At 42.8% G+C, this 23449-nt stretch overlaps 1 protein-coding gene across 3 annotated transcripts in view; it reads right to left on the reverse strand.

Annotated features, from left to right (window-relative positions):
- Positions 1 to 451: 451 nt before the first annotated feature.
- The window catches only part of LOC148414162 (storkhead-box protein 2-like), a 54963-nt gene continuing 31965 nt past the window's right edge, over positions 452 to 23449 (reverse strand). For all 3 annotated transcript variants that reach the window (XM_088431198.1, XM_088431199.1, XM_088431200.1), the window contains 3 exons: positions 10209 to 12570; positions 8063 to 8430; positions 452 to 1918 (listed from right to left, as the gene is read on the reverse strand). In XM_088431198.1, coding sequence (XP_088287324.1) covers positions 8226 to 8430; positions 10209 to 12570 — 2567 coding nt within the window. In that variant the 3' untranslated portion in view covers positions 452 to 1918; positions 8063 to 8225. The remainder of the gene's footprint in view (positions 1919 to 8062; positions 8431 to 10208; positions 12571 to 23449) is intronic.

Here is a 23449-nt window from a genome sequence, read left to right on the forward strand (position 1 = left end):
GTCTTTAGTATTACCTGTACCATTAAAACTGCAGTAAATTGATAATCAATATTACACAGGCATCCAAGTATCCGATCTATATATATCTAGTATTGATTATTGTGATATACAATAATAATCAGTTGTTTTTGGTAAAACAACTTTTTTTTTGTAAGTGTATTAAAAATCACTGACAAAGGGTGGCACCATAAAAGGACACCCTGCCTGGCCACTATAGCATGCCAAACTTCTTATGTCGGTTATAATGCAGTAATGTCCATCCATCCATCCATCCATTGTCCATTAATTATTATTATTAATATTAGTGTTGTTATTGTTGTTTGTGATGAATTGTTATGGTGGTAATTTAGTAAATTAATGTTTAACAGAAAGTTTGGACAGTTATGTGTTTGGTGCTTTATTTCAAATTGTCGCACCCTCTTAAATCCTGCGAATTAAAACACCAGACCAGTTTAACCAAACATCATTATTTTATTATATTAAAAAGTAACACAATCCCCATAGGGTATCACATACACTACAACATTGGTAACACCATTACTAACATCAAAGGGACTTCCAGATATTATAGACATTTTGTTTTAAAAATCCCTCTTTTTATTGTTTAAATTAGTTGACTAGGCATGACAGATAAACATCATTTACAGTTATGTCACCATTTGAAGCAATGTCATTGTTGAACCTCAAGTTTTATAGCCCACAGCTGATATTAAGGGAAGACATTTCATGAACTGTCAGTTACAAAAAAAAAAAAAAATCAGTTGCATGTGACCTGTTGCTGGTTGAGGGGCTTTTTTGTAGATGAGAGGCCTGGAGGCTATTCAGTGTTGATGAGCACTGGGGCAGGTGCAGTGCAAATATCAGACATGTTGGCACAGAACTTGGGTACCTCCACCAAATAAAAGACAGCAGCCCTATTTAACAGGTAGAACTGCTGAACTGTGATGTATGAATCAAATGTTTCATTGCAGTCCTGAACTCAGTGGTTAGTCCCAGATTAGTGGTGCAATAGAATCTGACTCTAATTTTTAGAATTAAATTGTAATGGTAAAATAGAAACTAGACAATGTCTGTGTTTAATTGAAAAAACAGGGAGCCAAGCAATAGATATACAGTAGGTACAGATGTTACACATTCCCTCAGGAGAGCTAGACTCGGCACTTGAGCCCAACTGCAATTATGTTGGAAGGCCTAAAGGCCAAGTGGTCAGGCCTGCAGGGGAGACTGCATTTGGGAATTTCAGGTCAAGTAAATACATTATTGAATATTAAAAAACTACATTGCAGTCCTCCAATAAGTGGAAACTCACTGAAACGTAGAGGTGTCTGTGTGGAGTAAACAGTTTTGACTGGCAAAGTTGTTCGAACACATTTGCAAATATGGTCAAGCGCATAAGCAAATACGTGAAGCTAAATTCTAAAAACTGTTTTTCCCGATAAATATTAAATGGGTGTTCAGTTGCGCATGCGCAAGTACACAAAATAAATAAAATACCAACGTGTTAGAGAACAGGTATGAGGATGCGCAGGGCAGTGTCTCATGGCTTTATAAGGAAAAATGCAGAAAGGAAATCATGCACTGCAGACATGAAAAAAAAAAAATCTGAAAATTTACTACTTAACATTGTTCACCTAAGTTTCGAACATATTGGTGTTAAGTATGCAAAATGTAAAGAAAAAAGCATTTTTGGCCAACAGGTACATTCGAATGTACTTGCAAATATGTTCGAATATGTTTACCTTATGATGATCAATACATTTGAATCTCGATTTCCCTTGCCTGGATACAGAAACACCCTCTATAGCAGGGCCTGGAGGTGGTGGTCGCTGGCGAGCACCAGGTGGCTGGGCCTGACCCCATCGGGCCCGACCAGGCACAGCTTGATGAGGCAAGGTGGGTCCCCCCTCTCATGGGCTACCTGTAGGAGAAGCCAAACGGGTCAGGTGCAAAGAGAGCTGACCGGCAGCCAAGGGAGGGGACCTTGGCACACCGATTCCCGGCTATAGAAGCTAATGCTTGGGATATAGAAGCAGAGAAGGCAGAGAAGGAGGCTGGTGGGCGAGGCAGAGAATTTCTGACTAGATATAGTCGGACTCGCCTCCGAAAACAGCTTGGGTTCTGGTGCCAGTCCTATCAAGAGAGGTTGGACTGTCTTCCACTCTGCAGTAGCCATTGGTGAGAGGCACAAAGCAGGTGTGACCATACAGATTGCCACCCAGCTCAACGCCTGTACATTGGGGTTCATCTCGGTGGACGGGAAGCTAGCCTCGCTCTGCCTTTTAATGGGGGGGGCAGGTCCTGTGTTGATTGTCCATATGCACCAAACAGCAGTTCAGAGTATCCACCCTTTTTGACATCATTAGAGGGTGTGCATTTTGTGAGTTTCTGCTGGGAACATCAGGCAGAATACCCTGTCAGAAAGAGTTTCAAGAACCACCTTCGGTAGAATTTCTCCCACGTCCTGGTGGAAGCGTGCAACATTGAGTCCAAGTGGACCATGTTACACACTTCCATTGTAGAGGCAGTTGATTGGAATTGTTGCTGTGAGGTGGTCAGTGCTTTTCGTAGCCGTGTCAAAAACCCAGGTGTAGGAGTTCATTGAGGCCATGGAAAACAACTTCCGGACAGGTCCACAATCCAGTCTCTCAGGTGGGGAAAGCTTTGTGCAATTGACACAGTGTAGAATTGGCGCACGGCCGATGTCAACTCGGAATGTCGTGAGCTGGTGGGAATAATACATTAAAGTCATCCTCAATTCCACAGCCACATTTTCCTGTGATGAAGCAGAGTTTGGAAACTCCACGGTGGGCTCTATCTAAGGGGTTGAAGTGGTGTGGATACAATCCACCCAGAGTTCTTAAAGGCTCTGATGCTCTCCTTGTTCACATGCCTCTACAACATTGCATGGACATTGGGGACAGCAACTCTGGATTGGTAGAATGAGGTAAAGGGCCCCCTTTTTAAGAAGTGTGACTAGAGGGTGTGTTCCAACTATACAGGGATTACACTTCTCAGCCTCCCCGGTAACGTCTATTCAAGGGTGCTAAGAGGTGGGTTCGTCAGGAAGTTGAACCTTAGATTCAGGAGATGTGTGGTTTTTGTCCCGGCTGTAGAACGGCGGACTGGCTTGACATCCTCGACAGGATTCTCAAGGGTCCATGGGAGTTCACGCAACCTGTCAACATGTGCTTTGTAAACTTGGAGAAAGTGTCTAACCATGTCCCTCCGCGAGTTCTGTGGGGAGGGAGGATATGGAAGGCGAAACTATTCTATGGTGGATCTACCTTTCTGCCCTCACCCATGGTCACAAACTGTGAGTTGTGACTAAAACAATGAGATCAGATGTCTAGGCTCTCCCTTAGAACTATGCTAAACTGTAATCCAGGAGGAAATCGGATTAGAGCCATTGCTTTCCCACATTGAGAGGAGCAAACTAAGGTCGTTTTGGCATCTGGTTAGGATGCCTCCTGGATGCCTTCCTGTGAGGCGTTTCGGGCATCTCCCACTGGCAGGAGGCTCCCAGAACTACCCGCGATACGCTGGAGAAACTATGTCTCTCGGCTGGCCTGGGATTCCATGCTGAAGCTGCAGCCCCTGCCCCCCGCAGTAGATGATGACTGATTTTGCTAATACATTCAAATTTATGAGTGAGAAATATTTACTCCACATATGCAGTTCCACGCTTCATTAAAACCTACCTCAAAGTATGAACAGTTGAGTCTTATCATATCAGTTTGCAGATCAAGAAGCCTGATCAAGCTTAAAAGCTTCTGTGTATAAATTTGATGTTTGGGGTATTACGCCAAACTGAACTTTACTACTTGTTGGAGCGTAAAGCTAGAACCAAGAGAATTTAAACCTCCTTTTGGTGGACTATCTCATTGAAAGCAAAGCATGATGATACAAAACATCCGTCAATATTCTGGTACAGAACACTAATAAGGGAATTACATATAAATGATTGTTGTTTGGCGTTCTAGAGCGCTGTAAGTGGAACTTTACAATGTGCATATCTGATTTTTTTTTTTTTTTTTTTACCCTCACACATCTTTGCACTTGGCTCACTTGTTTATTAGCAGCTATGCTATGACAGTAGGTGGACAAAGGGAAATATAAGTCCAGCACTCGGATGAGTGTACTGTATGTGTACTGTATTCATATGTGCAGACATTCGCAGGCCAGAGGCTGATGATAGAGTGATCATGGAAAACAAGGGCTGTGTTTTTGCTGTTGTGGAGGTAGTTAAAAAGGAGCTTGTAGGAGGAAAACATAAGGATGGCTGACAAACTTCCTGAGCCTCCAAAAGGATGCATCTGAGATCAGGACCACGGCTGGACTACTAGTACTCCACTGTAGTAACTACAGGATTCCTCATGATTGATCAGTCCAACTCATTTCAGTTCAGGCTTAAAAATCTACCTGGCACATAATGAGTCACTGTGTCCGCTTTACTTAATCATGTGTGAAACAAACACACTTCTTAGATGGAGCATATAACCTATTCCATTAGTATGTCGGTGAAATTATCACTATATCATCTAATTATGAGTACAATTGCGATCATCACCGACCATAATGCATTTTCAGCACCATGTGTGTGTGCTCAGAAATTTCAAATTAAAAACTCATTAACTGGGCTTTTATAAATGTTTCATTCTGTAATAATAAATACTTAAATTTAAATTTATAAAATCACAACCCTGCTCTCTGTGAAGAACACTTACTGTAAATGGATTCATGCTCATTTTCAAAACCACAAGATCCCATAATCCTAACGCACACTCAAATAATAGTACATCAGCTCATTTTGCATTCTAATCTCACTTTAGGAATGTTTTTGTACTCTGATGACATGTAATGAAGTCAATGCAACTTATAGCAGGTTACATGTTAACTATTTACCAGAATTATTAATGTCTATGTAAAGCATCTCATCTTACTGTATTTCTTCAGGCCGATACAATATAGTCAACACAATACTTGGTCATCAAATGTGTTTAATCACCCTTTACCCATTTTGAAAATACTCATCAAACCCAACACACCTTTTAAAAATCTGCTATAATTATGGTCAACGTTTTAACTGAACTGCTTCAGTTTTCATGTTTGTGATCAACACTGTGTTGAATGTTGGAATGAGCAAGTAAAATAGGCCATGTTTAATATTTGAAAAAGTTGAAAAGTTTTTGGATAGGTAATAGTAGCTTAAACGGTATGTTCACAACTTAACAGGCAATTTGAATCACCCTCAAAACTGTAGGCCATGCGTTTGAAACAAGTCCCTGTTGTGCTTAATATATATGTGGATTCAAATTTACGATAACCTGTAAAATTGTGTGAACTACACATTGTAGATAAGCGAACTGTATTTTGCTTTAAAACATTGCCATAAATCGTATTGTACTATAACCAGAAAGTTTTTTGTTTTGCTTTGTGCTATAGCGACATCTGCAGGACATAAGAAAAATATCTATGAGTCAAATACATTTGAAGTCGGCACATATGGATTGTTTTGCCGACGGACCGACGAGTGAAGTGAACACTCAAAGTAACGGCGGGAATAGAAAATGCCGGAACGGGTGTGTTTTGTCTGCCATTGTAATTGTCGACATTCCGTCAGATGTTCGTCAGATGAATGCCCTCCTGTTGCCGATGAAATTGCAAACGCAAACAAACTGCTTGTTGAACAAACGCCTGTTTGTTTGCTGCATTCTCTCCATTGACTATAAACTGGACTCACTATGCACTGTCACGAAGAAGAGGAGGGCTATGTCAAGTTAAGGGAATGAACTGCCTTGGTTCAATTCACTACTTTTGCATTTTATTATGATTGACGTACATGAATTGCTTGCCAATAATTGAGCAAAGCATTCTTGGATGCCTCTCTGTGTGCAGAGAGGTGATGTCATTCCATTAGCCAAAGTGCAGGTCACAAAGTGACAAGCTCACTTTGATCTGGGACAGAGTGAAATAGACTGAAGATTACAATTTTAGGCGTGAAAAAAAATGGTGGAGCAAAGATGACGGATGGGGTGGTGCATATATATATATATATATATATATATATATATATATATATATATATATATATATATATATATATATATATATATATATATATATATATATATATATATATGTACACACACACACACACACACACACACACACACACACACACACACACACACACACACACACACAGGGTGTTCCAAAATGTTTGACCCCATTTCGTAGGCTAATAATTTTGACAATTTTTGTCGGACTGACCTTAAATTGTTACAGCTCGTGTAGAGGAATGACCTCAAATTTTCACAGCTTGTGTAGAAACCTTTCATGTTTTTGTGTGTAATGTTTGGCAGTTCTATCTTTTCAGGTTAAGAAATGCCGTTCACTTCAAAAGAAAAGGCATTTTGCGTGTTAAGTGTATGCTCGGACTTAGTCTCCAAAGACAGTGTGCCTTCACAAATTTTGCAAAGAAGAAACCAACTGCAAAACAAATTAGGACATTCAAGAAAAGTGCTGCTTATGCATACCTAAATTGCCAGCACGGCTATATACATCAGCAGAGACAGCGGAGCAGGTTTGTGAAGCCTTCCTGTGTAGTCCTTGGAAGAGTGTTAGAAGAGTGGAAGTAGAAGTGTGGAAACACACATTCCACAAACAACAGTTTGGCAGAGTCAGAGGAGACGATTGCGCTATCAACGGCTGCAACTACAGCGAGTTTGGCACAAGCTCAAAAACCCTCTCGACGTGTGCAGAGTCACAGGCGGCGCTCATATTCAACATTTATGAAAATTTGTCATAGAACCAACAAATATTTGTACTTTTCTTTGTATTAACCAATAAAACTTTTGACCTGCAACATAAATTGTATTCAGTTTCATTAAGATCCATAAAGTAGTTTCCGGATGGGGAGTTTAGAATGGGGTCAACCATTTTGGAACATACTTTTTATTTTGACCACATGGTCAAGTTAATGGCAGCGCAAGTTGTTATTAGGTGATGAGGACAACGCTTGCCATTGCCTGTTTCTGTTCAAAACTGAGTGACAAGACTCCAATTAGTGTATTAAACGGTGAATATCGCTTCAAAATTTGCCCTAAGACTTAGATAAAACCAAGGTAATTTGCATTTGCTGCTGTAACTACCAGTATATTAAATCTTGTTTGTCCCTCTCCAAATGCTGTTTCTGGTTAATGCTGGACTGTTTTCGGGGCTTCTTTGCACATGCTCTGCGTGGGATCTAGTTTGATGTGGTAGAAAAAACTTATTGGTGCATTTGTTGTGGATTGGCTATGCAACCTTTCATCTATGGTAACCTCACTATTAGCCAATTTTAAGTTATGTTCGAAGAGCCCTCACCACAGTCCTTCGGGAACTGAACTGTGAAAGTTTTCAATGATTAGAAAATACTGTAGACTTGAGTGTGTTTGCGAATGTGTGTGCATGTGACTAACACAGGATTAATTCTATTTTTGAACATCAGGTTCATGGCTGATGAAACTGAAAATACAGTATCTCAATCTGTCAATGGAATCGGCGAATAGATAAAGAACCGGTTTGGTATAGGTTATATGCAACACCATCTGTCCGGTTCATATATTTTAAAATTGATGAAAATATTGAAGCAAACTATAAGACAAAGTGCTATAAATCTGGATCAGTGGTTGTGTGTAATAATAGTTAACTGAGCTTCAGAGCCTTTGTGTGTAAACACACCATTGGATGAAGATACAATGATATGAAGCAGCTGGAATGGTTATGGGATTGGAATTATATGACCTGAGATTCCAGATTACTTGTACACAATCATATCTCATATGTCACTCATCCACCAATGCGCACACGCGCGCGCGCGCACACACACACACACACACACACACACACAAACACACACACACGAGTGAGCGTACACATGCACACACACAAAGTAGAACCCACATAAGTGAAAGGACAAAACTGGTGCGTAAACACAAGGCTATGAAATGACTTGGTTAGTCTGACCAATGGCATTGTGTGTGTACTGTATGTGTGTGTTTATGAGAGAAGAGAGCATTACCATGGTGGTCTGAATTCCTTTGTAAAAATGTATTTCTGTGTGTATTAACAGCTATATATCCACAGTGGTTTTGTGGCAGCTCCACTGGTTCAGTCAATATGACAGTCTGTAGGTTTAACAGTCCTCGGGGCAGGACTTCCCCTTGTCCTTGGTCACACGGCCTTTAGACGCTGGTGATTGATGCAAGGCAGGCGTTGGGCTTTTGGATTTTTTCCGTTTGGCTGCCAGCTGGTTCAGGGATGGCGCGGAATGAGAAAGGGGGGCCGTTGCTATTTGTAATACCAAGGTGGCCAGGACTCAGAGCCAAATTATGTCGACGATTACTCTCCACTATGGACGACGTGTTAGATGCAAGGCTCTCCCTTGTTCTGCAAAAAGAAAAATGGTGACAATGTATGCACGTACAATAGCAGAGTCAAAACAGCTTGGAATCATAAAACGGGCAGCAAAATTCTAAAAACACTTCCTTGTCTTCTTCTGAGGTAGTGTTTTAAAGATTTTTTTGCTGTTGCAATGCAGATCAAAGGACCAAAAAATTCATGACATCTCATCTCAATGCTAAATTTGTAAGAACAATAATTAAAAATGGAAAACTATAATACTTAAGTGGCGGCACTGTAGTTGAATGGTTAGCAAGTCCGTCCCATAGTTCAGAGGTCCCTAGCTCAATTCCAGCTCCAGCCTTCCTGTGTGGAGCTTGCATGTTCTCCTTCTGCCTGTCTAAATTTTCTCTGGGCAGTCCTGTTTCTTCCCACCTTCCTAAAAACATGGAAGGCTGACAACAATTGGCTGGCAACCGGTTAAGGGTGTCCCCCGCCTACTGCCCGGAGACAGCTAGGATAAGCACCAGCACAACAGCGACCCTAGTGACGATGAGGGGCAAAAGAAATTGATAGCTAGATAAATACCAGTGTGACAGATTGTCTGATGCATTATCTGTATTAGATCAAGTGCCATGGTTTGGGCAACTCAAACCGTATTTCCCAATAGGCGGGGGGGGGGGGGGGGGGGGGCGCTCAAGGTACATCCTCATGACCCCAAACCGGACCAATTTTCTCCACAAATAAATAATAATATTATAATAATAATCATAATATCTTGTCATTAACAAGGCTAAAAATTTTTATATATACAGTGGACCCCCGCCATACGAAATTAATCCGTTCCAGGGTTGGGATCGTAAGGCAAAATCATCGTATGGCGGGCAATAAAAACCTATTAGCTAATGCGTATAAAACCCCAGGTAAAAGCATCAAAATTGTATATACATATTAAAAATTGGGAACAAAATAGTAGAATAAGTTCTACTTATATATAATGTACATGTATATAAATAACATCATGGATTAAAAAGTATATAAAGGAAAAATGAAATTTTATTGACCTTTGAGTTACGTTGACTGGAGCTACTTATGGCTATAATCCCTAGCGAGGGTAGCCTCGCCTCGCCTAGCCTAGCCTTCTTCGTATTTCTTGATTATTCATTACACAGCGCAAAAGCAAAACCTGTTTCACTGAGTGCCCTAACCCTAATCCATCTCAATGCTAAATTTGTAAGAACAATAATTAAAAATGGAAAACTATAATACTTAAGTGGCGGCACTGTAGTTGAATGGTTAGCAAGTCCGTCTCGAACCCCGTCTGGTTCGAGATCACAGGCGGAGGCTGCGACAGCCGCTTCGACGTGGCGCTGGTCAACGGGATCTTCACCGGCAATTGGAACCTCACGCTGGACAACTACACCAGTTTCCTGAATCAAAGCGGCGGCAGCAATGTTGAAGAGGATTTTGGGGACCGGCGGATTTGCTCCGTTTGGCCTCGCCGGCATCCTGTCTGGTGCCGCCACCTGCTTCTACGCCTTTGTTGGCTTTGAACTGCATCGCTACCACAAGTGTGTCTAATTATTCAGTACTGCCACATACATAAGATGGCGGCGCGTGTATACGCAGCGGCCACTCGCTCTCCCGACAATGCGTTGTCTTGTGTACATGTAAAACGCAGAGGATAGTGAGAAACGCTATTTCGATTTCTTTGTATGTTAAGCACATGTGAAGAAATTGACAATAAACTTGACTTTGACTTTGACTTTGACTATTTGAGAAGGACTGCTCTCGTGCATTTCGAATGGAAAAACGAGAACATTTACCTTGGCGAGTTGAATCCACTGTCAACAGTAACTGAGCTGGAGTCCATACTGTCCAGTCTGGCAGAGTGCGCTGACTGCTGATTCTGACTGGGTTCTGCAAGGTTCTCTTTAGCACCGGGGAAGGCAAGGGTTCTTTCAAATCTTCTCTGTAGATCCCTCTCCTTCTCTCTCTCCAGCAGCCATTGCATGGTGCCTGCGCCATCACCCCCGATTCCAACACCTCCTCCAGGTTTGCCGTCCTCTCCACGACACTTATTCCCTCCCTCCTCGAGTTCCTCATCATCTGAAACATTGTAATAGTCAAAAGAGATCTCTGCAGCACTGGTTGTGGGTTCGCTCCCCTGTGTGGCAACAGAGGAAGTGGCAACCAGAGCTTTGGGAGCATCAAAGGCCTCCTGGGAATCAAGTGCATCGACAGATGAAGACAGAGTGCAGGAGGCAAGGACAGGGTTTTTCCTCAAGGAGCTATATCCTGGCAAAGGGAGGCTAGGAGGTGGTTTGAAGAGTGTATCTTTACTAAAAATCTCTTTACGTTTTTCTTGACCACAGGAGGCACTGTGGGGAGGTCGCGCATTCGAACCAGGGGGATCTGGCATTGAGAGAGGTATTGGAGGCAGGCTTCCACCCTTAGGTCCCACTTTTGAAAAGTCCTCCTTCATTTCTGGAGGATGTGGTGTTTGTCTTTCCGTTTGCCTGTCAGTACAGCCCAATTTCAACCCATCTTGGCTACTTTTGCCAAGAGTTCCCAGTGGGCTTGGGGCTGTAAGTATAGCATCGGAAGTGCCAGAGCACTGGAAGTAGCCATCAGGAGGGACAGAGTTGTGTTGTGGTTTAGGAGAGTATGGTTGGAGACTGTCCCGACTCTTACATTTCTCTAAACTCCTGCCACCATCTAACACTAGTGACTCCCCAGGCAACTTAGTCGATGGGGGTGTGGTATGAGGGTAGTGGCAAGAGCTCTGGTTGGCTCGTAAGGTTCCGTCATCAGTATAGTAACGGCTTCGATCACCATAATAACTGGGTGGTCCAATTAAGCCAGCTCCAAGAGGCCCTTTTGAATTTTCCATGGATCTTGAGCGTTCCTTTGCTTTGTCGCTGCGTTCATTCCTAGATTTCCTCTCCTGTGTGTGTGAGTGTGAGCGGTGGACTTTTGAGTGATGCGCTGATGGGCCGTGGCTTGGCTCAGGGAAAGGCATTTCTGTCCGTCGCTTAGCAAGTTCTCCTGACACATCCCACTCCGGTGTGACGGGTAGGTGGGAGGAGTCAAGAATGTTTGGATTGCTGTGTGCCAGATGAAGACGTGTCCGCTGCCGCTCTATGGCAAGGGCATGTTCTCTTGGTGACCGAGCCAGTGATGATGAGTATGCTCTATAGTCCCTGTCGGTTAGTTCCAAATGGGAACTCTCACTCTGCTCACCCCGAGACATCCTTGTCTTACTATGTGAGCGGCTAAGTTTGTTCTGAGACTGCTTCCTATGCCTTCCCCCACTTCTTCTACTCCTTGAACTGTGATTGGCTGATGATGCTTTGCTTCTCTGTGCACGCTCTTCTTCAAGACGCTTCATAACTGCTGTGTGCCTGGCAAGGTTCTCCACTGTGAGATCAGGGTTAATTCTGCGGATTATCTCCATCTCGATATGACGTGGGAGCTGGCTGGGTACTTCTTCATCACGGAGTGGCCACTCTTCAGGAGGGAACTGTGCAGAGAAGGTGGCCAGCTGCTTGGTCTTGTCTTTCTTAAAGCTGAGCCGAAAAAGCTTCAAACCAAACTTACGACTCGCTGTAACACTTCCTGGCTGCTTCTCAAAATCACCAGTTCCCCCACTGCCTCCTCCTCCTCCACGATGTTTTGTGAGCGTGTCCGTCTTGAAAGAGAACCCGAGGGTGCTGCGGCTCTTTTCCGTGTTAGCTCCTGCTGGCTGAGGAGGTGACTGTGGCAAGTGAGGAGAGGGATATGCCTCCCAATGGTCTTTGGGGGATCTGAGTTGCAGAGTAGTGTGGTGACTGGCGGGGTCTTCTCCACGATAGGTGTTATTATAAAAGGAATCACCACTGTGGTGCTGGTTAGACTTTGGGTGACTTCGGTCTCGCACACCACCAGAAGTGGATGGGGTGATGGTGCCAGAGAGCGGGGAGGTACACTGAGTCTGCTGATTCTGCTGCTGATTCTGATGTTGGTGCCGGTCAGTAGATCGCTCATCTAAGTGATACCACTTGGAGCTGGTTCGAATTAGGCTTGGAGTGATGAAGTAAGTTTGAGGAGTTACAATAAAATATCCATCAGGTGTTGGGTAGATCTTGCGTTCACGAACCAACATGTTAAGAGTGTGGTGCAGGACCTCCTCTGATGGTGTGGGAACACCTGAGAAAAGTTCGAAATAATTAGTTGGACACGTGGTAATTCACACAGATCCAATTAATATATGGTTTTTCATTATTTTACAACTATATAACTATACAACACTAGTGCATTATCTCCTTTGTAAATAAAAAAATATACAAAAGAGGAAAATCTGTTTCATCAGTTGGTATAAAACATCCCTCTATCAATTTCCTAAACCATATGTTCTTTTTCTGATCGTGGGTGCGCTGCAGGTGATTCCAGCTGTCTTTGGATGAGTGGTTAACACTCTGGCCAAGTCACCAGTGAGGACAGGAGTAGATACAACTCCGGTGCGGGAATAGATTACAACACCTTCCCTCATTGGTTGATGGGAGCCAATCACTTGACTTGTAGGAGTGCCCGTATTCCTTATGAAAACTCACACATGCTGTTAGGTAGACGGGAAGGAAGAGCAGGAATGAGCAATGCTGCACCAGAGCATTGTTAATATTTTACATAGATTTATTTTGTAATAAATTGAGACTGTTATCATAATTGGAAGATTATGATAACACACCACACCTCCATTCATAAATGGAAGGCTTCACTCTAATTAGACTTCCGGGCGCCTCTAATATAACTGCGGCTCTGTGTGACGACACCCCAAAGGATGGGAATGGGAAGGGATAACAGTACAATTACTGTTTGGTTACAGGTTACAGGTGGTATACAGGCCGCAACGCAACACATTAATTGCCTGCACAGCCAAATGTAGAGAGGATGGTTCCCATAAGGAACATCACCTAATTTCACCGTCAGAAGTTTACAATACATGGAACTCAAATAGGAGACCAAATTTCCGATATAAACTACAAAATCAGAGTAAACAAATCGATGTAGTGAAAGAGGGTTTTGCAGAGGCAGATGTCGTTCGGGGTGTGTTGAGAATTGTCAGGCAAATTACTTTTAAGGACATGCTGTTCAACAAAGAAGATATGACTGTCTCTGAACTTACGGGCTTCCTCAGGTCTTAATTAGGAGAAAAAGCAACAACTGAGATGTTTCAGGAATTGATGTGTGCTAGGCTGACTGAATAAGTGCCGTCATAGCAGTTTCTATATTGCATGATTGGACTCAAGCAAAAAGTAATATTGCAATTACGACACAGCAATACAGACATCACTTATGACCCACAGACTATTCAAGATGTTTTTCTTCAATCTATCATGGTTTTGGTAGGAAACATGCCGACCTGCGCCAAAGACGAAGACCCCTCATCTCCAACTGCCAAGTTAGCAACAAAGACGTCCTTAGCCAGGTTATGCTAATAATAAAAGAGAAAAATGAGCACTGTTGCCGATTCAACCAGATCCCAAGCCAAAGTGGTACCTGAGGGTTGGCACAACAATGACAGCTTAAAAGATCCTCCTGCAACCAGCCAAGGCAGTACCACCATCAGGGCAAGTGGAAGTTCAGCAGCATCCAGCTTCCCAGGCTAGTTTTGAAAAGTAGTTTCAGCACCCACTTGTTCAACCCTCCACACAAGGTCAATAAATCTCTTTGTTCAAACTGCAGTGAAGAAAACATGCCCGGATGTAGTCATTTTTGCAAGCATTGGGGTGCTTAAAGCGGGCCAAATTTCAGTTTAACATGGCACGGTCTCTGCCAAGAGACATTCAGAAACCAGTACACAATCGAAATCCCCAACAATAAGACTAATATTTGAGAATTCTCCAGAACACCAAAATGCCAGTCAGCAATCAAAAATACATTTACATTAATATATAATAGGCGGGTCGCCACAAGATGTTCTGTTTGATCATAAAAGGGCTGACAATTGTATTCCCAACTATCTCGTGAGGCCACTACAGGAGCTGGTCCACGTGGACCTCTGTGTTCATGCTGTCAATGGTCAAGACATCCCATATGATGGGTGGGTCGAGCTCACAGTGAATCTTGCGGGTAATGAAAACCCACAGTTGACCTATCAAGTTCCATTCTTAGTCAGCTATCGTTACCACAGTCCTTGGTTGGTTCAAATGTACTGGAAGCAATTGTAAATGGGCAGGGAGTGACTGGCGAGACAGTAGCCACGGTCATCAACCTTTTATGTACAGTGCTGCAAATGGAAGCTGATGTTGCAGGTCTTGTAAACTTTATTTGGATCTCACAGAAAATGATGCAGTTACTGTGAGAGAGAGAAGAGACAATGTGGTGACTCCAGCCAGAAGAACAGTGCAGGTGTGCAAAGTTCTGTCGAATTTTTACATGTCAGACACTCTTATCCTCTATGTATCACGGCTCGAAGATGGAGGACCCAAAAGCACACACAGGTAAGTGAAGGTAAGGACAGAATGTTTATTTGCTGAATGGTACTTGCGGGGGCGAAGGCAGATGAGGACAGGCCACGGTGGCGGGGCTCTCTGGGTCGGAGAAGAGGGGATGCGGCAGGCGGACGGATCAGAGAGGAGGCTGATAGGACGGGACCTCAAGCAGGGGTCTTATTTTGGCAGGATGAATAATCTGGTCAGAAGTATTGCTGGAAGGCTGTGCTGGACGCATGGAGACGATCTGGCAGATTGTGAAGGGAAAAGGTCGGGCTTTATACTGGGTGGTGGATCTGTGGCAGTTGATGCTGTTCAGGGCTTATTGGCATGAGCGGTGAGCCGGTGAGATGTGTTGGGCAATGATTGGCAGGAGGGATGAGCCGCTGTGATGTGTTGGGCAATGATTGGCTGGACCAATAGCTTTGTGACAGATCGCTTTGTGACAGATAGCTTTGTGACACTATGAGCCTGCAGAAGAGAGCATAGTAATGAGGCACTTAGCGGTAGGGGAGGGTGTTCTTAAATTCAGAGTGACAGACGAGCATATGTGAAAATAACAAGTAAAGCCAACCACTCAACCATGACATTACCTTGCCGAAGAGGACCCCTATGGGCACCAATCAGCACATTGACAAACTCATGAAGACCAATGCTACAGCCGTACCACTAGGTGGCCAGTCACACAACGAAAGAACACCAGTTGATGTTCCGGGCTTTATACTGGGTGGTGGATCTGTGGCAGTCGATGCTGTTCAAGGCTGATTGGCAGGAGCGGTGAGCCGGTGAGATGTGTTGGGCAATGATTGGCAGGAGAGATGAGCCGGTGTGATGTGTTGGGCAATGATTGGCTGGACCGATAGCTTTGTGACAGATAGCTTTGTGACACTATGAGCCTGCAGAAGAGAGCATAGTAATGAGGCACTTAGGGGTAGGGGAGGGTGTTCTTAAAATTCAGAGCGACAGATGACCATATGTGAAAATAACAAGTATAGCCAACCACTCAACCATGACATTACCTTGCCGAAGAGGACCCCTATGGGCACCAATCAGCACATTGACAAACTCATGAAGACCAATGCTACAGCCGTGCCACTAGGTGGCCAGTCACACAACGAAAGAACACCAGTTGATGTGAATAACCTCTTCACTCAAGGCCTTTCCACTCCACCATGGTTACCACCTGTCGACATAAGCCACCTGATCAAGAAGCGGTAAGGAAATCACTCTGTGCATGATCAGCAGCATTTTCACGTGACAGTGTTGACATAGGCTGCATTCCCACTCTGCAAATGGAGATTAGGTTTAAAAATTATACCCCTGTGCAAAAGGCGTATGCATCAATCCCAAAACCCCTGTACTGAGAAGTGAAGGAGTACATTCCGGAACTGTTGGTAAAGGGATGGATTGAGAAATCTGAGTCACCGCATGCAGCCCCAGTCATTTGTGTGAGAAAGTAAGGACAGCAACTTACGTATTTGTATTGATTATTGGCTGCTAAACAACAAAACAGTGCCAGATACACATCCACTAACCCGCATTCAAAACTTAACAGAGTCACTGGTTGAGTACAGCTGGTTCTCAGGGCAGAGCTTATCACCAGGAATTAATCGCGGAGGGATCAAGACATGTGATTCACCACTCCTAGAGGGTTGTATGAATGGGTCAGAATCCCAATTGGATTGTTGAACGCACCTGTTGCTTTCCAAAAAAGTATGTAAGAAATGCTTGCTGCACTTATGGGTGACTGTTGCATCCCTTAGCTTGATGATGTACTATGTTTTTCAGACATTTGATGAACACCTGCAGGTATTACGCAAAGTCCCACAGGCCCTGCAGCAACATGGAATGTAAAAGAAGCCTGAAAAATGTGAGCTTTTTCACCATGAGTTCCGCTGTCTAGGTCTGCAGAACATGTGACGGTGGACCCCAAATACATTGAAGCGGTTCAGTCATTGTAAGGCAAAAGGCCACGAAACGTGGGTGAAGTGCGACATTTGCTTGGATTCTTGAGTTACAATAGAACATATGTGCAAGATTTCTCATGAACAGCCAAGCCTCTTTATGACCTACTGCAGGTGAGGTCAGAGACGTCACAACCTGGAAGCACAAAAATGAAGACAAAACCTGCCCAGGAGTCGTCACGGACACCAATGAAATGAGATGAGGAACATCAGCAGGTCTTAGAACGCCTGATAGAATTACTCACACAAACCCCTGTGCTCAATTACTCAGATTTCAACAACCCCTTCATACTCCACACAGATGCCTCGCAAATAGGCCTGGGAGCGGTGCTGTACCAAAACCGAGAAGGAAAGCTGAAGATCATTGCTTATGGATCACTCACTCTGATCCCGACAGAACGAAACTATCACCTACACACTAGTAAACTGGAATTCCTGACTTTAAAATGGCTGATCAGCAACAAGTTTCGTTCAGGGTTAATGCCCCCCATTTTACTGTTTACACTGACAATAACCAATTGACATATTGTATGTACTGAGCACTGCAAAACTCAATGCAGATGGACACTGATGGGTGGGACAACTCGCTGATTTTCAATTTGTCATAGGTGCAGGCCTGGAGCAAGGCCAATACATTGTCCCAATTCCCACTTGACATTGAAGCCCTCATTAAAGCGTGTTATGCAGAGCTCTCAACGGAAGAAGTAGGAGTTATATGGGAAGGCAGCCGAAAACCTCAGCAGGGAGATGCAGCCTGGATAGCTGCTCTTAATTTAGTGTCTGAAAGCCCGACTGACACGCAACCACTGCAAAAGATAAGTCACCAAGAACTAGCCGTACAACAAAAAGCAGACCCGGTCATTGGAACAGTTTTGGAGCTAGAGAGAAAGAACACACGACCACCAGACAGGTTAAAGGGGAAACCGATGCAAGAATGAGGAAACTTTGGAGGGAGTGGAACAAGTTACATATTGAGGACCACAAATATATGACAACTCGTAATCCCTGCCATCCACAAGCAGGCGATACGTTTCCATCTTCATAACCAGATGGGCCATGTTGGTGTGGAAAAAGTACTCAGCCTGGAAAGAACAAGATTCTATTGACCCTTCTTGACCAGGGAAATTGAAGAGTACATCACCAAGAAATGTCCATGCATCCAACAAAAAAAAAACCATGAAAGATTATCCACGGGAAGCATGAGCTCAACTTCCCCTCTTGAACTAGTGTGTAAAGATTTCCTTCATTTGGAGCCCAGTCGATGGGGATATGAATATATTCTAATTGTAGTGGACCACTTCACTCACTTTGCGCAGGCCTATCCAACCCGTAGCAAGGCTGGAAAGACGGCTGCTGAATGTCTCGTCAGTGATCTCATCCCTAGGTTTGGATACCTTACAAAACTCCATCATGACCAAGGTCGTGAGTTCGAAAATGAAATGTTTAGGACACTTAGGCAGTTGTCAGGTGTAAGTCAAACCAGAACCAGCCCTTACCACTCAAAAGGCCACCCAGCTGAGAAACTAAAATGTACCCTGCTACAAATTTTAAGAACATTGGAGAACAAAGAAAATGCAAATCGGAAGGATCATCTGCCTCACATCATGCATGTGTACAGTTGCACCAAACATGAGACAACGGGATTCTCTCCCTACTATTTACAGTATGGTCGCCATCCTCACCTTCCCGTTGACCGCCTCTTTGGCCTCATGTTTACTTAAGAAACTGAAACAGCAAGAGGGTATGCTGAAAAATGGGCAGAGAAGATGACCGAAGTGTACCGCATAGACAACTCAAACACTCAACAGTCGAGTTCCAGGAGCAAGGGGAACTATGATAAAAAAAATGCAGGGTCATGACACTTACTTAGAATCCTGGTACAAAATCTCAAAGAGAAAGGTGGCCCTTGCAAACTAAGGTCGTATTGGGAGCCAACCGTTTAGAATCCTGCCTACAGGTGCGCCCAGGGTCAGGGGGGAAAAAATCCCATATGCTGCATCGAAACCTGTTGTTACACCTGAACGACCTGCAGATTGAAATACCCCAGCGCCAGGTCATCAGCACGCACCATTCACAAAAGAAAACACGACCATCAAGGATACCCACCCAACAAACATACCATCCGAACAGATGACTCAAGTGATGATCAGGAAGATGCATGCCACTGGTCAAGGTTTCTGATAGGAAACCAAACAAAAATACAAGAACTAAAAGAGTTAAATGGTCAACGAGTGGCTGAAAAACCAGCACCGAGTGTCACTGAGCAAGGTAGTGCTGTCCAAGGAACAAGGAATGAGGGCACGGATGTGCAGGAAGAGGAGAATGTTCCAGTGGAACTGCAGAATCATAACTTGGGGTTGAATCCAGAAATGACCAATGACCAGGATTTTCAATCGCAGCTGGAGAATATTCACAGTCTGGAGCCCAGACCCTTACGAAGATCAACAAGAGAGCGAAGGCCCCGTCATATACTCACATACCTCTCACTAGGGCAACCAACTTTCAAATTACGACCTAGCACGCACACCAGGTCCACCCACATATGACACTCGTGTGCTACACTGTTTTTGAACTACTGACATGTGATAGACATTCAACACCACACCGTATTGCAATTTTGTGTAGGGGTTGGGTGTTTACTATCTTTATTGTTATCAGCAAACTTGTTATTGTACAACTTCCTGTCATGTATGGATTATTATTATCATAATTATTTGTCCAATCAAATTTCAGCTTCAGTGTCTGATTATGTACACTGACAATGTAAACTTCTCAGGGCCTTCAGATTTAAGACTACTGGCCAATACCAAACACCCAGAATTGAAACTTTTTTTCTTCCTTTTTTTTAAACTAAATCTGAATCCGTCAGATTTCAGATTCAACAAAAAGATCCGGCGAGAAATATATCAGGGAATGGCAACATTGTTCCATCATCCGATTAGTTCATAGCCACTTGAATGGAATTCATGACTTAAGTAGGGACAAGATGACTGCTGGGCATGATAAAAAAAAATACTTCCAAGGACTTAAAAAAATACATTGCGAGGATAATTTGGCCAACACTTATAGCTGGCTAGCTTGTTTCATCCGAGAGAGCTGAGCAAAAGCCCACATCTGAAAGATGCCACATGTCACAATTTTTTTTACAGCAACTGTATAATTTAGATTACATATCCAGTGCTCCCGTTTGCCTGCGTTTCCGGGTCCCTGACACATAATTTTTGCTTGGGGACGCATCGTCCTTTGACTTCAAAAATATTAATCATTGTCCAGTTACTCTTTTATTCAACCAAAATTGACGACTTACGAACATTATTAACAACTTTGTCCATATTTGTTTTGATCTTGTGGAAAAAAAATAAGGTCAATCGAGAAAAAAAAAAAAAAGAACACTTCTTTGTTTCCATAAATTCTGGTTCCGGTGAGTCCACTTGTGTGGTAATGATCAAGTAGATGACAATTAGATCGTTGTCACGACCATGGTTCCGAGAAAGAAATTCAAAATAAAATCACCCAATACTGTTTTTCATACATTACTTGATTTCCCACCTTTTATTTTGAAGCGTTGTTTGACTTCCTTTATGAGCAGGCCTGTCACCAGACAAGTGTCACCACATGCTACACTACAGTAATGATCTGCACCAATAAAAACAAATTCACTTCAGAGGACACATGAAGCTTAATACTGAGTATGGTAATTCACGTCTACAGTAATCACTCAACATAAAAAATGCTTGTGTACTACGTGAGAGCAAGAGGGGGATCAGCAGGAGACAAATAACTGCAAGAAGTCTGTAAATTTAGCGACTACAACGTGTTAAAAATATTATTTTGAATTGACTTAAAGTGCAACTCCGAGATGGATATCAAAAAGTTATTGGCCTGCAGCAAGGATAAATCAGCGAGGAATGAGGGAGGTAAAAGTCCTAGCTAGCTAGGAATCACAAGTCTGTCTTAAGTTCATGCTAAGTTAGCTAAACATATTCATTTGCTCTACGAGCTTGCTCATTGCAACTGTATTAATTCCATGTAAACAATGCCACATGGCGAAATAATATTGTAATTTTTTTCATGTGTAGTTGCATGAAACAATGTTGCTTGTGCTCTTATGTCCCTGCATAGATGATAATTTTGAGAACTCAGCATTGAGCTTGTGTTAGTTGACAGATATAGCATCTGAATCAGGGTTGTCAAATGGTTCTGGCTCGCAAATGGGTTTAAACTGTCCCACGGGGTAATTTTGTGAAGTACAAAAATGAGCTAAATGTTTTAATAAGTGAAAAACTTTTAATGTTTTATGATTAGTAGTAATGTTAATATTTTATGATTAATAGTGATGTACTTGCTTTATTTGGGACAGTATTAAAAAATGAACAATATATTTTAAGCTTTTGTTTTAAAGTTATATACAGTGGGCCCCGTGTTACAACATCCCTGATTTACGTTATTTTCATGTTGCGACATGGAATACTGAGTTTTTTCATCCCCTCTTTATGACATGTTCCCGGTTATGCAACCAAAACAACTGTCATGACCCTAGGGGCTTGGCTGTATTTGTGTTGTTTTGCTTCCATCTGCTGGCGTTTTTAGGTAATTGCACTTATTTACTATTGCCGTCTAACTGCTTCCCTGCAATGCATGACTAAAATGCTGGTCTGCTATAATATATATCTGTAGCATTTACTATACTATTTTGGTACCGATTTTTAACATTCATGTACAATTTTGATGTTTTTTCCTGGGGTTCTAAACACATTAGCTATTTAACATTGGTTTGGATTGCCCCATCATACGACGAATTCGCCTTACAACCCCAACCGCGGAAAGGATTAATGTTGTAACACGGGGGCCCACTGTACCAAGATTTTATTGGTCTGGACCACTTGGGAATAGAGTTTCCTCCATGCAGCCTGCAAGCTTAAACTACTTTCCTGCTCTGGATGGTGCAGTGGCCCTCAAAAGGCCTACCTTCAAGAGAAAAAACATTTTTCCCTATCAAGTTGTGGGCCATATATATATATATATATATATATATATATATATATATATATATATATATATATATATACAGTCAGCCCCCGGCTTACGAGCACCCTGATTTGCGAACAATTCGCCTTACGAGCGTGGATCAGGGAGATTTTTGTCCTCCGCTTACGAGCAAACCTCTCGTCTTGCGAGCAATCCGACAAACCAGCCATTGAGTATGTAGAAATGTTCTCGCCTAACTGCGTCAACATATTCAGCAGTTGCGTCATCTACAATCATTAACAGTTACTTATGGCGGTAACGTGAACGCTATTGGTCTTACAATCTCACACTGACTGTCTCACTCACGGTGTCTAAATATATTACCATTTAAGTGTAGTGTTTGTACAGCTAAAGGGAAAAACAGCTGACATGAAATTAAATGTGCCGATTGCAGGACAAAGAATTGTCATTGGTTTAAATGTGTGGTTTTTTTTAATTAATTGTCAATACATTCCAACCGTTTAAAAAAAAGTGTGAATAATTATCAGTCAGTCAAGGAGACGCCAATATGCTATTGGTCGATTAAGGTCACCCGGTCTCACTCACGGAGATGCTATTGGCCGGCGTCACACGTCAATCACAGAAATGCCGATATGCTATTGGCCGAACGCCTTTATCTAGCTTGATGGGACAGGATGGAAGGAAGTAGACAAAATGAGTGAAAAACGGAATGTTTTGAAGACTTTGCAAACTTTATCTGTTAGACATAGCTTCTAAAATTACTAGCAGCGGTAAAGGAAGAAATAAGAGGATGATGTTTTAGTATCTCCGTGATTTGCACCATGACTAAAAGAGTTACTGTAACACTGTAAGACCAATAGCCTATATGCGTTGCCGTATTAACTCAAGAGGTTAATCTCTGCACCCAGTTACGGCTGGTATTACAGTGCCATATAATGTTTGCTTGACAAAACTGCATGTCATGTTAGTCGGCGACCTCCCGACATGCTTTGGGACAGCGCCATTCTTGCAATTCTGTGAGTTGTAACCAACGGTGAACTGACGCTCGAACAAGCCATAAGTGTGGTGCCTAGTAAATACAACACACACAACCTCCCCTCCGCCTCCACCCAGCTCAATTCACGTCGGGAAAAACAGCTGACATGAAATTAAGTGTGCCGATTGCAGGACAAAAAATCGTCACAGGTTTAAATGTGTTTTAATCAATAAGATGTCAATACATTCCAACCGTTTAAAAAAAAAGTGCGAATAATTATCAGTCAGTCAAGGAGACGCCAATATGCTATTGGTCGATTAAGGTCACCCGGTCTCACTCACGGAGATGCTATTGGCCGGCGTCACACGTCAATCACAGAACTGCCGATATGCTATTGGCCGAACGCCTTTATCTAGCTTGATGGCACAGCTGGTTGGGATGGAAGGAAGTAGAGAAAACCCTGACTGAAAAAGTTACTTTGACACTGTAAGACCAATAGCATATCTGATTAACCGTATTGACTTCGAGCATTCATCTCTGCTCATCTCTGCTTATCTCAGCACAAGTCACGTCTTTCCAAAGGTAAAAGTCATTATTCCTTTGTATTTGTTATTTAATGCAACTGTACAGTAGATTATGTCACTTAATATTAATATATGTATACA

The sequence above is a fragment of the Hippichthys cyanospilos genome, chromosome 13 (genome assembly GCF_059441005.1).
Source record: "Hippichthys cyanospilos isolate Australia breed blue-spotted pipefish chromosome 13, RoL_Hcya_1.0, whole genome shotgun sequence".
Lineage (NCBI taxonomy): Eukaryota > Metazoa > Chordata > Actinopteri > Syngnathiformes > Syngnathidae > Hippichthys > Hippichthys cyanospilos.